The sequence below is a fragment of the Bison bison genome, unplaced genomic scaffold (assembly GCF_000754665.1).
Source record: "Bison bison bison isolate TAMUID 2011002044 unplaced genomic scaffold, Bison_UMD1.0 scf7180017864218, whole genome shotgun sequence".
Lineage (NCBI taxonomy): Eukaryota > Metazoa > Chordata > Mammalia > Artiodactyla > Bovidae > Bison > Bison bison.
Genome location: NW_011494790.1, coordinates 4,130,191 through 4,143,697, shown reverse-complemented (window position 1 = coordinate 4,143,697; position 13,507 = coordinate 4,130,191). Strand labels below are relative to the sequence as shown.

Below are 13,507 nucleotides of genomic sequence, written 5' to 3'. Positions count from 1 at the left end.
TCGCATATAGCAAGTAATGATGACCTTGCACATGTTTGCACATTGTAGCCTTATTATTTTTGCACTTGATTTAAAGGACATTTGCAATGTACTGATCTCAGGAAACTGTATCAAATAAATGTAGAGATCTAAGGGAGGGTAGTAAAATGTCCTCAAAATCATCTCTCAGAATGTAACTAACATATTTGTTCACAGTTGAGAATTTCATCTAATGACTTGTTTTGTTCTGTCATGTTTAAGGGAAATATTTTCTCCATCCCTGTTTCAAAAGCAATATATACTTGGCTTTTTAGATGCTACTAGTACAGAACTCTAAAAGATAAGTCAAATAAGGTCATATTTCCTCAACACTATGAGAAGTTATATTTTTAATTCTTTGTGAACTTTAGGATGGCCCTAAATAATGTGGAATTTGGAATCTAGACCTAGCTAGATTGGCAAGATTTATTCTCTAAAAAACTTAGGTAGAAAAAGCATTCCAATCTTTTAAAAACAAATAATCCTCTCTTCACTCTCTCAACATCCTTCTCTTCTCTAACAACCAACACATGTACGTGTTTTGAAAATTTAGTATTTTATTTTCCGTGATGTTAATAGATTAAATGTAAATCTTAATAAGTCCAAATTCCTTGATTTAAAGGTGTTTAGACTTGAGGCCTAGGATTTTGCCCAGTTCATTCCACATCTCAAAATATGGTTTTTGTCAGGACTAGACAGTAAACAGCTATAGTAGTTGGGATCCAAACCACAATTAATAGTGCTGAATGTCATGTTACAAACCTGCCTCTTGATTTCTTAAAAGAAAGAGCTGGGAGTAGTTGTGGCAGCTGGACCTCAAATACTGTTACCAAAAAGGATTTTGTGTTTTAGTGTCTTCACCTAGTTTTTATGCCTGTTTATAAGGAGACGCCTAATGGATTGATTGCAAAGTGGACTGTGACATGCATCTGAATGTGAAGTTATATGGGAACTGTCTCACACTTAACTTTGTTTTAATTACTTCAGTTATTTCTTCCGTGGCTAAGATTACAATTCAGACACTTCAGTTGGAATACTGGTTGTAAAACAGTAAAGCAAATGCCAGAATTATAGCCCAAAAATAAGGGAGTGAGCTAATGTGTTGGGAGTTCAGACATTTTTAATTTTAGGGGCATTGTCCCTTGGTTTTGGTATTTTTCAACAATCATGCTATTTATTATTTTATTTTATTTTAGCCATGTCCTTTGGGGGCCCGAGATTTTCGAGAGAAACAGTGTGCAGACTTTGACAATATGCCTTTCCGTGGGAAGTATTATAACTGGAAACCCTATACTGGAGGTAATGTATAACCTGGCAGAGTTTTCATTATGCTTGAGAGCTTTGCAAATATAAGAGAATATATAAATACATACAAACATACCCATACATTCATATACAGACTAGTAAAAATTAATGTTTACAAATCAAAGCAGGAAAATGCTCTAGTACTAAAAAGGTCTCCTGTTTTTATTAGTAGTTTCCCTGTAGTATAGTTAATACGTTAGTACAAATGATCAGAAATCATTTTTTAAAACCTAATTCTATTTAGGTACAGAGTTCCTAGAAATGTTGTAAATCCAAATAATATTTCTGAATTCTTCAGACTTGAGGTGTATAGACATTATAATAATTTATAATATCAAATATTTGGAATTAGCACCCTGATATGAATCAGCTCAAAGAAGCTAAGAAAATGTGTTTCTCTCTTGGCCAAAGGCCAAAGATCTTTCCACGGCTGATTATTGTTCTTTTTTAGGGAAACATTTTTTGCTCTAATTTAGGCAAGCATCAGATGCTAATTGCTCAGTAAGCACAAGTTTTCTTATGCTCCCAAAACACAAACTAAAATTTGTTCAAATTTTCTCTTAGAAAAATAAAATGTACTCTTAAAAACAACTTTTATTTATTGTTTTTCTAACATCTTACTTTTTTTTTCTCTTGGCTATACCATGCAGCTAGGGGATCTTAGTTCCTCAAGCAGGGATTGAACCCAGGCCCCGGTAGTGGAAATGTTGAGTCCTAACCACTAGACCACCAGGGAATTCTCTCAACATTTTACTCTGAAAACTGTCCAACACAGAGCAATGTTAAAATAATTTTGCAGTGATAACTGTATACCCACCACAATTCTATCATTAATATTTTAATATACTTTTTTATTACATGTCTAGTTATCTCTTTATCCATTCATTAATTTATTCTGTTTTTCAGGTGCATTTCAAAGTAAATTGTAGTCACCAGTATACTTTCCTCTCTAAATACTTCAGTATGCATAAGATTATCTGCAGTTCAATGTTTATTTTTCTTTTGAAGGAAGATTATGTACACTGTACACAGATCTTAACCTACCTAACTGTACTTTGCTTGAGTTTTGACAAACACATGCACCTATAAAACCTTACTGAGTTACAGAACATTACCAATGCCTCCAAAATTCTCATAGTCCTCATCCTTCTTATTCAGCAACTGGCTCCACCTACTTACAAGAGGCAACCAGTTCTGATTTTTTTTTCCTATCAGTTAGTTTTGTCTGTTACAGAACTTTGGGTAAATCAAATCATGCCATATTTACTCTCATGTAAGTCTTCTCTAAGCCTGATGTTTTTGAGATCCATCCATATCACTGCAAATGTAATTAGTTCATTCTTTTTTATTTCTGAGCAGTGTTCCATTGTGCTAACCAGTTTGTTTTTCCATTCTGCTATTGATGGAAACCTGTATTGTTTCTAGTTTTCAACTGTTATCAATAAGCTGCTATAAACATTCATGTATGTCTTTTTATGGGCATAGTTTTCATTTTCCTTAGGTAAATACTTAAGGGTGGGATTGCTAAGCCATAGGATAGCTGTGAGTTTAGTTTTAAAAGAAACTTCCAGATGTTTTTCCAAAGTATTGTACCAAGCACACTCCTGCCACCAGTGTATGAGAGTTCTGTTTGCTCTTCATCCTTGCCAACATTTGGTGTTTGCAGTCTTCTTCTTGTGGGTCTATATTGTTGTCTCAGTTAAGTTTTAATTTGCGTTTTCTGATTATTGAATGTGTTGAACACATTTTCATGTGCTTATTGAGCATTTCTGTTTGTTCTCTTATAAAATGTTTGTTCGAATCCTTTGCTTATTTTTAAATTGGTTATTTATCTTTTATTTTCAAGCGGTTCATTTATAAATTTTATAAGTATTTTCTCATAGCTTATGAGAAGATATTTCTTTACTTTTACTTTACTTTTCACTATGTTTTAAATGATACTTTGGATGAATATAAGATTTTAAGTTTGATGACTTCTAATTTTTCAGCTTTTAAATATTTTATAGTCATTGTGTTCTCTGTCCTATCTTAGAAATCTTTGCCTCTCTTAACTCAGGAAGATATTTTCTTATGTTTTCTTTTAAAAGCCTTATGGTTTTGGTCTTTAGATCTACACTCTAAAAATAATTTGAAGGTATGATATGTATTTGTAGTATATATTTACAGACTCTATTTTGTTTCATTGATGTCTTTGTCAGCCCTATCCTGGTGCCATACTGACTGAATTACTTTAACTGTATAGTCTTGGACATAGGTAGTATAAGCTCCTCCTACTTGGATCTTTTTTTCAAGAGCTCTTTGGGTATTCTCTTTTGCATTTCCACATAAATTTTAGTGTCAGTTATTAATTTTTACAGAAGAACATGTTGGACTTACGGTTGTTGTCCTGTTGAATCTATGCATCAGTTGAGGAAGAACTACTATGCTGTCGAGTTTTCCAGTTTATGAACATGGTTTGTCTCTCCATGTTTTGCTTAACTTCTCCCAGCTGTGCTTTATATTTATAGTTTTAGGTTTAAGGTCATGCACATTGTCTGTTAAATCTTTTCCTGAGCAATTTATGGTTTTGACAATATTGTAAATAAAGATTTAAAAGTTTTCATTTTCAATAGTTTGCTCTAATATATACAAATGAGATTGATTATTATATATTAACTTACACATTCCGTGACCCTTAGTTGTTTTGTAGATTGTTAAGAATTTTCTTGGTAAATTAGTCATGCTATCTGGAGATAGGTACTATTTTTTTTTCCAGTCTTTTTACCTTTTTATTTCCTTCCCTTAATTAACTGACTTGGCCCTTCAGCAAAGTTTGTGCATGTGTCAATTATATGTGTTTTCTTCTTTATTCTGTTTATAGAGTGAGTTAGTTGATAGATTTTGTAATGCCAAACCAACATTTGCTTTTCACATTAAACCCCAGGTGTTGATGACCTTTTTATGTTATTGGGCTTGATAGCTTATATTTAATTAAGGATGTTTACATCTATCTTCATAAGGAATATTTATTTGTAAATTTTTTCTTCTAATGGTTTTGACAAGTTTTAGTTTCAGTTAATCTGGCTTCCAGAAATAGAATTCTTATTTACTTTGAAAGAGTTCATAGGGTTGACAATATTTCCTCCTTAGAACAGATTTTACTAATTAAACCATCTAGGCTCAGTATTTTCTTTGTGAAAAGAATTTTTTTTTTATTATAAACTCAACTCCATTAATAGATACAGAGTTATTCACATTTTTTATTTTTATGTCAGATTTTGAGTTTGTCTTTAAGAAATTTATGTTACTTCCATGTTGTCCAATTTATTGGCAGAAAACTATCATAACATTCTCTTATTACCCTGTTTAATATCTGTAGAATCTGTAGTGATATATACTATTGTATTTCTGATATTGATAATATGTATCTTCTCTCTTTTTCTTGATCAGTCTTGCTTGAAGTTTATCAATTTTATTACTCTTTTCAAAGAAAAAAAGCTTTTATCCTTTTTTCTAATTAGTTTTTTGCTCTTATTATTATTTTGGTTGAGGGGTTTATTTTGCTATCTTGCATTCCCCAAATTCTATATATTTTTATTTCCTTCAGTTAAAAATATTTTCTTATTTAAATTGTAATTTCTTCTTTGGCCCATGTATTATTTAAAGCTATTTTATTTTTATTTCTAAATAATTTAAAATTTTCTTGATTTTTTAGTTATTGATTTATAATTTATTTATATTATGATCAGTAATAGTCTACATGATTTAAATTTTTTAAATTAGTTAAATTTTTTTTTATGATACAGCTTCTTGTCCAGTTTGATGTATGTTCTGTGTATACTTGAAAAGGATATATTTTCTCCAGTTGTTGGCTATTGTGTTCTATATGATCATCATGTCAAGTTGACATAATATTTTTCAGGTCTTTTATATAATCTTTATGATTTTCTTCTGCTCTGGTTTTTAAATTAGTTCCTGAGAGAAGTGTCTTAAAATCTTCAAGTATTTTATGGCTTTTCTTTTTATATGTGGTTGAAGTTTTTGCTTCATGTATTTTGAATTGCTTTTATTAGGTACCTATACATTTGGGATTGTTTTGTCTTACTGTAGAAGTAAGTCTCTGAAATAGTTCACAGATTTAATCACTAGCATCTTGATAATTGTGTGCTTAGTAACTTAACCCTAAATTCATAATGAGCTTTAAATGAAGGTAACTGATAATGTGACCTTCCCATTCAGTCATCTTAAATCCCTTCTTGAAATAGTAACATTACCTCTTCTAAAAACCTATTGTAGGGAGGAAGCTGAACATATCTTCAACAATAAAAGAAGAATAAATTTATTCGTATTATTATCATATAGCATAATGGGCTAAGGAATATACCATAGCATTTATATGTCCTGCCTATCAAATACTACCTTACATAATTAATACTAAAATTGTATAAATAAAAGATTCAGGTTCTCTTTTTAAAACCTGATGCATAAAAGCTGCATTAAATTCCAAAGCATTACAATAAGGAGATGGGGGAAGAACTATATTGGGTAGTAATGAAAAAAAAATTCCCAGTAAGATCTGTGGAAATTTAGAGCAATTTTATTCACAAGAATCTTATAAAAATAAATATAATACCTTGATTATCAGTTCAGGAAGAAAATATTTTATTTATTACTTGTTATTTCTGTGCTTAGTACAGCAAAATGTATCATTAACCTAAGCTGAATAATAACATTATAAGTTATAAAGAAGTTCTATAGCCTGTAGACACTGAAAATGGAAGGAAACATGGAATTCAGCCAGAAGTTGTAAACTGGCCGTTCAGGAACCGTTTTTACTTATATACATATTTTAAACTCCACAGTATTTTTGAAAACTTTAAATAAGTTGCCAAGAAGAGTTTATAGTTTTAAAACTATAGGTTTTTATCTTCTCTTGAAAAAACTAGGTTTTTATCTTCTCTTGAAAAAACAGAATGTCTGGCAATATTGGGCCATCTTCTTACATGACAAACGTCAACTGTAACAGTGATCTCCTTTAATGGATTGTTCTCTCTCATTGTCTCCACCACTCAGTTGGCTTTTCTTTTACTTCACCCTGTAGAGACCTCTATTCTACCTTTACTAAGACCTAGGCATATCATCTTCCTGCCTAATTTTCTTGTTTAGGAGTAGTCTTTTTTTATTTCAAAGATAAATTTTAGAAGATCATTATAATAAGACCAAAGCAAGAGTTCAAACGAAAGCATTTTAAAATAATTATGTATGTATTAATAGCTTTTTTATGTGCAGTTTTGAATAAAAGTAAATTCACATTTATTGCTGCTTTTCCAGTGTACTGAAAAGTTATGATATGCACTCTGCTTATTTTTTAAATTGCTGCTATTTATATCTGTTTTTACCTCTTTCACATCAACCTTGAAAAATACATACAACCATTGAAATACAGATTTCAGTGACAAAATAAAAATGCTCGAGTTACTATATGCATTTATTCATAATATAAAATTAGATTTTTAATTAAAGTTTATTTTTAAGTTTTTATTCAGTTTATTTAAGCTAAAATACATATGATGCTATGCAATATTTCTTCAATTTATTGATCTCATAGAATTATTCAAATTTAATATATTTTTATCTTTGATTTGTTAATCTCATAAGAATTTATCTCCATTCTAAAGGCATATTCATGGAATATATTTATTTATTTTTATGTTTTTATTTTTTACTTTTTGGCAGCACCAGGTGGCATGTGGGATCTTAGTCCCCCAACTTAACCCACGCCCCCTGCAGTGGAAGCGCGGAGTCTTAACCTCCAGCTGTGAGGAAAGTCCCTGATATGTTTAAAGCAGGTCTAAGTTTAATTTTACAACTACCATATCTCTGCTTGAAGTACCAGTTTTTGTATCATATTCAGTAACAAGTGATATCATTTGCATAAATTCGTATTTGTCTTACGAGATCATTCTCAAGGTCTTCTTAAACTTTTTTTTTAGTGTTTAAAAATTGCTTTTATTCCCTTCATTTCTTTTCAATATTCAGTTACCTCCACTATGATCCCTTTTGACCAAAAATACATTGAAAATATATATATGGGAAATACCTGAAGTTTTAAAACCGTAATATTACTCAGCAGATCCTCCATCAAGTTGCACAAGCAATACAAATAAACATGAAATTTTACCAAAGAAGGCGATAGAACAGAGAGTGATGTCTATATCAATCATAAATTTGCTGTGGATAATATTGAATCACTGTTCCTTAGGAGAAACACTCCATTTACTTTTCTTCTACTCTCTCTCCATTTATTACTCTTCCAGGTGGGGTAAAACCTTGTGCATTGAACTGCTTGGCTGAAGGTTACAATTTCTACACTGAACGTTCCCCTGCGGTGATTGATGGGACTCAGTGCAATGCGGATTCACTGGATATCTGTATCAATGGAGAATGCAAGGTTGCTCAGATTTTGAATCTCACTCCATTTTGCTGGGGTTTTTGAGGCTGTTGTCTCTTTTTCTCAGATAGTAGCTCCTAATTAATACTATGCTAATTTTTAATAAAGAGAGCTGCATTTTGGACTCATTTGATTTTCTATAAGAAATGTACACAGTTAAAGGTAGAATTATCCATTCACAAGCACCTTGCAAATGTGATTTATTCTGATGTTTTAGTTATACTTATAGAAATTGCTAGAGCTATGAAAATATTTTAGAATTTAATTTTCATTATTCTTATGTTCTGTTTATAAACAAGATGATAGCAAAAGAGAGGGAATGAGGATTCAATTCTTATTTGTATGGCTACTATGTGTTCTCAATGAAAGATTATTTGATGTATTTCATAGCAAAATATTTCCTCAAAATGTAAAATAGCTATGCTGTTCTCATTTTGTCTTCTTTTGAAGCGTTTATAGTGATTTTCATTATAGAATTAGTGTTACCTTTTTAAAGCGTTTACTTCAGAGAATTAGCCAGACCAGTCAGTTGGAAATTGCAGGAGCAAATCCATGGTGTTTTCCTAGAACTGTGTATGAATCTTATCGCAAGAAAAGCCACAAAAGCCACTGTTCTCTTAACTTTTTTCCTTGTCTGCTTTTGTTTTACCTTAAAGAGAAGCATAAACTGAATGCCAGAAACTGAGAAAGAAAAGATTTAAAAACAAACAAAGAAAAAACCACTGTCTACTTTAATCTTATAATTTCTTGCAAATTCTGTCCTTATTAACTTGCCTCCAAATGTATCTTATGTATCAGATGATTCAGTGTGTGTGTGTGTGTGTTTTCATGTATTTACTTGAAGAAAAACTTGTTTCTGGGATAGTATAAAAATGTTTTTCAGATAAAAAAGACCCAGGCACAGGTTATATTCAGAGACTACATGCCTAGTACTAATGGCTAAAAGACAAGTTACAAATAAAGTGCCAAAATATGCCAAAAATATAGATACAAACTGTATTTCTATGATTAAATGCAAAACAGAAAGGTAGACTTTCAGGTTCTAAAATTACATGTTTACATCTCCTTTTTCTTTATGATAATTTTATTCAGCTGATGGAAACAGGTATTCACTTTTAGGGATTTATCCAGGCATCAATTCCACAACTAGTCTTTGACACTAATACTAACAATTGGATATCCTAAAGGGTCAGTGGTTTAGAAAGAGCAAACCATAATGCTTAGCGAAGACTCTTGTTGTTATCATTCATGTTGTATAGGACCATATGCCATTTTTTTCTTAGTTAATTGAGGTTATAAATAAGAGCCCATTGCCAACAAATTATAATATTTTAAGAATTGAAGCATGGTATCTATAAATGAAGAAGAAATCTAGTCTAGAAATGTAGGTATACATTCCTGGGGAATCAGAATATTTTTCTTTCAAACTATATGTTGAGAAATGTTAGCTAGAATTACCAGAGAATAAAGGTAGAAGTGGTTCACATTTCCTGTTTAGATTTCCTTTACTGGAAAAGCAAGTAGATAAGTAAGTTGTATTCATTTGATTAGTGGGTCCAAGAGTTCCTCTTTTTGACACACTGAATATTCTTCTCTGTTTTCAGCATGTAGGTTGTGATAATATTTTGGGATCCGATGCTAGGGAAGATAGATGTCGAGTCTGTGGAGGGGATGGAAGCACATGTGATGCCATTGAAGGGTTCTTCAATGATTCGTTGCCCAGAGGAGGTGAGTGTGTAGAAAGAACTCTTCCTCACACCTCTGGTGTACTTGAAATAGACAAATTACTTGATTTCCCCCTTATTTTAAAAATTTCTTTATTTAAGTAGACAGTTATTTCTCCCCAAATTGCTTTCAATCTTTTAAATATTAAATGTGGCTTCAGATTAGTTATTTTAAGGAAATACTATTCCATTTCTACTTGGCTTCATTTAGTAATGTTTCTTTAAGATGGGAATTCCCGTAGAGCCTGTGTTGAAGGGAAAAAAAAAAAGCATGAACCAATATTATATGTTTTGAGGATTTAAAGATATTTTGAGATGACTTAGAGAAAAATAACACTCTAGATGTATTCATGAACACAAAGGGGAATTTACTCATTACTTATAATTTATAAAGTGTATAGAAAGAATGGAAGAATAAGGAAACTTAACTGCTGAATGGTTACTAAACACTCATTTTCTGATGAAAGCTCCAGATGCTGCTTAGTACTGGTAATCTTCTGTGTTCCAGGCTACATGGAAGTAGTGCAGATACCAAGAGGCTCTGTTCACATTGAAGTCAAAGAAGTTGCCATGTCAAAGAACTATATTGGTAAGTAGCACATTTTGCTAGATTTTAAATATTAATGAGGAAAAGCAGCACAGTATCAGGAAAGAAAAGACATACTGCTTTGAGGTAGAACACGTTGACGTTAAAAAAGAAGTTCCACATGAAATAACTAAACAAAAAATTAGCAGTTTACACCTTACTCTTTATGGGTGGTTTGATTTTTAAAAAATATTTTGCATAAAATAAAATGCATTCTTTGTAAGTGTATAGTTCAAAGAGTGTACAATTATATGTGTGTGTGTGTCTGTGTATCCGTATAAATACTACAACCAAAATATAGGACATTTATATGACTCCAGAACATTCTTTCCTTATCCTTTGCAGTCAAGTCTCCCCAGCCTTAGCCTCAGAAAACATTGATCTCTTTTCTGACATATTATTATTATTCTGACATTATTATATTACCTTTCTTTATTCTGGAATTTCATATTCACATAAATAGGATCATAACAACATATACTTTTACATCTGGCTTTTCTCATTCATAACAAATGATTTTGAGATTCATCTATATTGCTGAGTGTGTTCGAAGTTCATTCCTTTTTTATTGCCAAATAGTATTCCATTGTATGAATATACCCTCATTTATTTATCCACTCATTTTTTGATGGATATTTGGGTCTTTGCTGTCTTTGACTATTATGAATAAAACTTCTTTGCACATTCACAGACAAGCTATGTATGGACACATATTTTCATTTCTCCTGGATAAAAAGCCTAAGAGTGAAATATCTGGTCATGTGATAAATATATGTTTAAACTTTTAAGAGGGCTTCCCTGGTGGCTTGGCAGTAAAGAATGTGCCTGCCTGTGGAGGAGACATGAGTTCAATCCCTGGATCTGGAATATCCCCTGGAAAAGGAAATGGCAATCCACTCTAGTATTTTTGCCTGGAAAATCCCATTCTCAGAGGAGCCTGGCATGCTATAATGAGGTCACAAAAGAGTTGGACGTGACTTAGTGACTAAACAAAAACAAACAAGAAAACCTTATAAGAAATTGATTGAATTAACTGTTTTAAAAGTGATTGTATCATTTATATTCCCACCAGGAATGTAAAAGAGTTCCAATTGTTCTACGTCCTTATTAATTCTTGGCATTGTCAGTCTTTTTAACTGTACCCATAGAGAGATTTTTTGTGTGTGAAGTACCTAAACAAATATTATGCCTATTTACTTTTTTTTAATTTATAAAGTTGTAAGTTATTTGTAAATACTAGTTATAAATCCCTGCTCAAGTATATGTTTTATGAATATTTTCTTCTAGTCTGTAGCTTGTTCTTAATTGTATCTTTTAATTTTGATGATATATAATGTGTAAATTTTTTTATGGTTTGTGCCTTCACATCTTACCTTAAAATTTTTTCCTACCCTAAGGTTGCAAAGACTGTCTTCAGTGTGTCTTAAATAAATTATGAGTTTAGCTTTTACATTTAGATATTTGGTCCATTTTGAATCTTTATGTAAGGTATGAAATAAGGATTGAGGTTCAATTTTTTTCACATACATATTCAATTGCTATAGCACATTTATTTAAGACAGTTGTTTCCACCTTCAACTACCTTGACATTTTTGTGAGAGGTCAATCTCACATAAATGTATGGGTCTGTTGATGTTCCCTCCCCTTAAACCAAAACCACGTTGTATGGATTAATAGAGATTTCCATTAAGTCTTGAAAATAAGCATTAGGTCTTCAAATTTGTTCTTTCTCAAAATTATTCTTGCTTCTCTAGGTCCCTTACATTTCTATATACTTTTTTGAATCAACTTGTTAATTTCTACAAAATGAGATTATTTGGAATCTATAGATCAATTTGGGGAGAATTGACATCTTAAAAATATTGTCTTCCACACATGTAGCCCGATATTCATTACAGCACCATTTATAATAGCCAGGACATGGAAGCAACCTAGATGTCCATCAACAGATGAATGGATAAAGTTGTGGTACATATACACAATGGAATAGTATTCAGCCATAATAAGAAATGAATCTGAGTCAGTTCTAGTGAGGTGGATGAACCGAAAGCTTGTTATACAGAGTGAAGTAAGAAAGAGTAAAACAAATATCATATATTAATGCATGTATATAGAATCTTTAGAAAACTGGTACTAATGAACCTATTTGTAGGGCAACAATAGAAATGCAGACATAGAGAACAGACTTATGGACACAGTGGAGGAAGGAGAGGATGGGACAAATTGAGAGGGTAGCATTGAAACATACACCTTACCATATGTAAAATAGATAGCCAGTGGGAATTTGCTGTATGATGCAGGAAGCTCAACCCAGTGCTCCTTGTCAACCTAGAGGAGTGGTATGGGGTGGGAGGTAGGAGGGAAGTTCAAGGAGAGGACATATGTGTACCTATGATTCATTCATGTTGATGGTGGAAACCAACACAGCATTGTAAAGCAATTATCCTCCAATTATAAATAAACTGTGAAGCCTGGTGTTTTCTGTGTAGGAAGTTTTAATGAAAAATTCAGTTTTTGTAATAGCTATAAAGTTGTTGAATTTATTGGCATAATGCTTTGTAGAATATTACCTAATTAGCCTCTTTGAATGCCTGTAGGATCCATAGTGATGGCTCTTCTCTCATTCTTCACACTGGTGATTGGTATCTTCTTTTTTTTAATCATTCTAGTATTATGTATTATTCCATAAATCATTTAGTATTCTGTAAATGTCAATTAGATTAAATTGATTAGTAGTTTTTATTAATTTTATTGTCTTTTCAAAGAACTGGCTTTTGATTTAAATGACTTTCCTATTATTTCTCCATTTTCCATCACATTGATTCCCATTCTTCTCTTTATTATTTCCTTTTTGTGACTCACTTTGTGGTTAATTTGTTATTTTTCTAGCTTATCAAGATAAAAACTTAGATTATTGATTTTTAAAGTCTGTTTTCTACTCTAAAATAAGTAGTTTGCACTGAAAATTTCCCTCTAAGCACTGCTTTAACTTCATCCCATATACTTTTGATATGTTGTTTTCTCATTAACACTCAGTTTAAAATATTTTCTTATTTACCATAAATCATGTCTTAAAAGGCATTATTCATTTTCTAAATATTTGGGGGGACTCCAGATGTCATTACTGATTTTTATTTTAATTCTATTATGGACAGATAAGATACTTTGTATGATTTTAGTTCTTTTGTTGAGGTTTGTTTTCTGCCCCAGAGCATAGTCTCTTTTAGGGAATAGTCCATGTGCACTTGAGAAGAATGTGTATTATAGTGGTATTGGGTTAAGTATTCCATAAAGGTCAATTAGATTAAATTGGTTGATAGTTTTGTTGAAGTCTTGTATATTTTTATTTATTTTCTGCCTGTTTGTTTTAGCAAATACTGAAAGATTCATGTTGAAATGTCCAACTAGAATTGTGGATTTGTTTATTTCTCCCATTAGTTTGTA

The 13,507-nt window shown here is 31.5% G+C and overlaps 1 protein-coding gene across 3 annotated transcripts in view; it reads left to right on the top strand.

The window, feature by feature from the left end:
• The window catches only part of ADAMTS6 (ADAM metallopeptidase with thrombospondin type 1 motif, 6), a 286,481-nt gene that overhangs the window by 202,032 nt on the left and 70,942 nt on the right, over positions 1-13,507 (top strand). For all 3 annotated transcript variants that reach the window (XM_010845526.1, XM_010845524.1, XM_010845525.1), the window contains 4 exons: positions 1,215-1,317; positions 7,620-7,753; positions 9,358-9,481; positions 9,986-10,066. In XM_010845526.1, the coding sequence (XP_010843828.1) occupies positions 1,215-1,317; positions 7,620-7,753; positions 9,358-9,481; positions 9,986-10,066 (442 nt within the window). The remainder of the gene's footprint in view (positions 1-1,214; positions 1,318-7,619; positions 7,754-9,357; positions 9,482-9,985; positions 10,067-13,507) is intronic.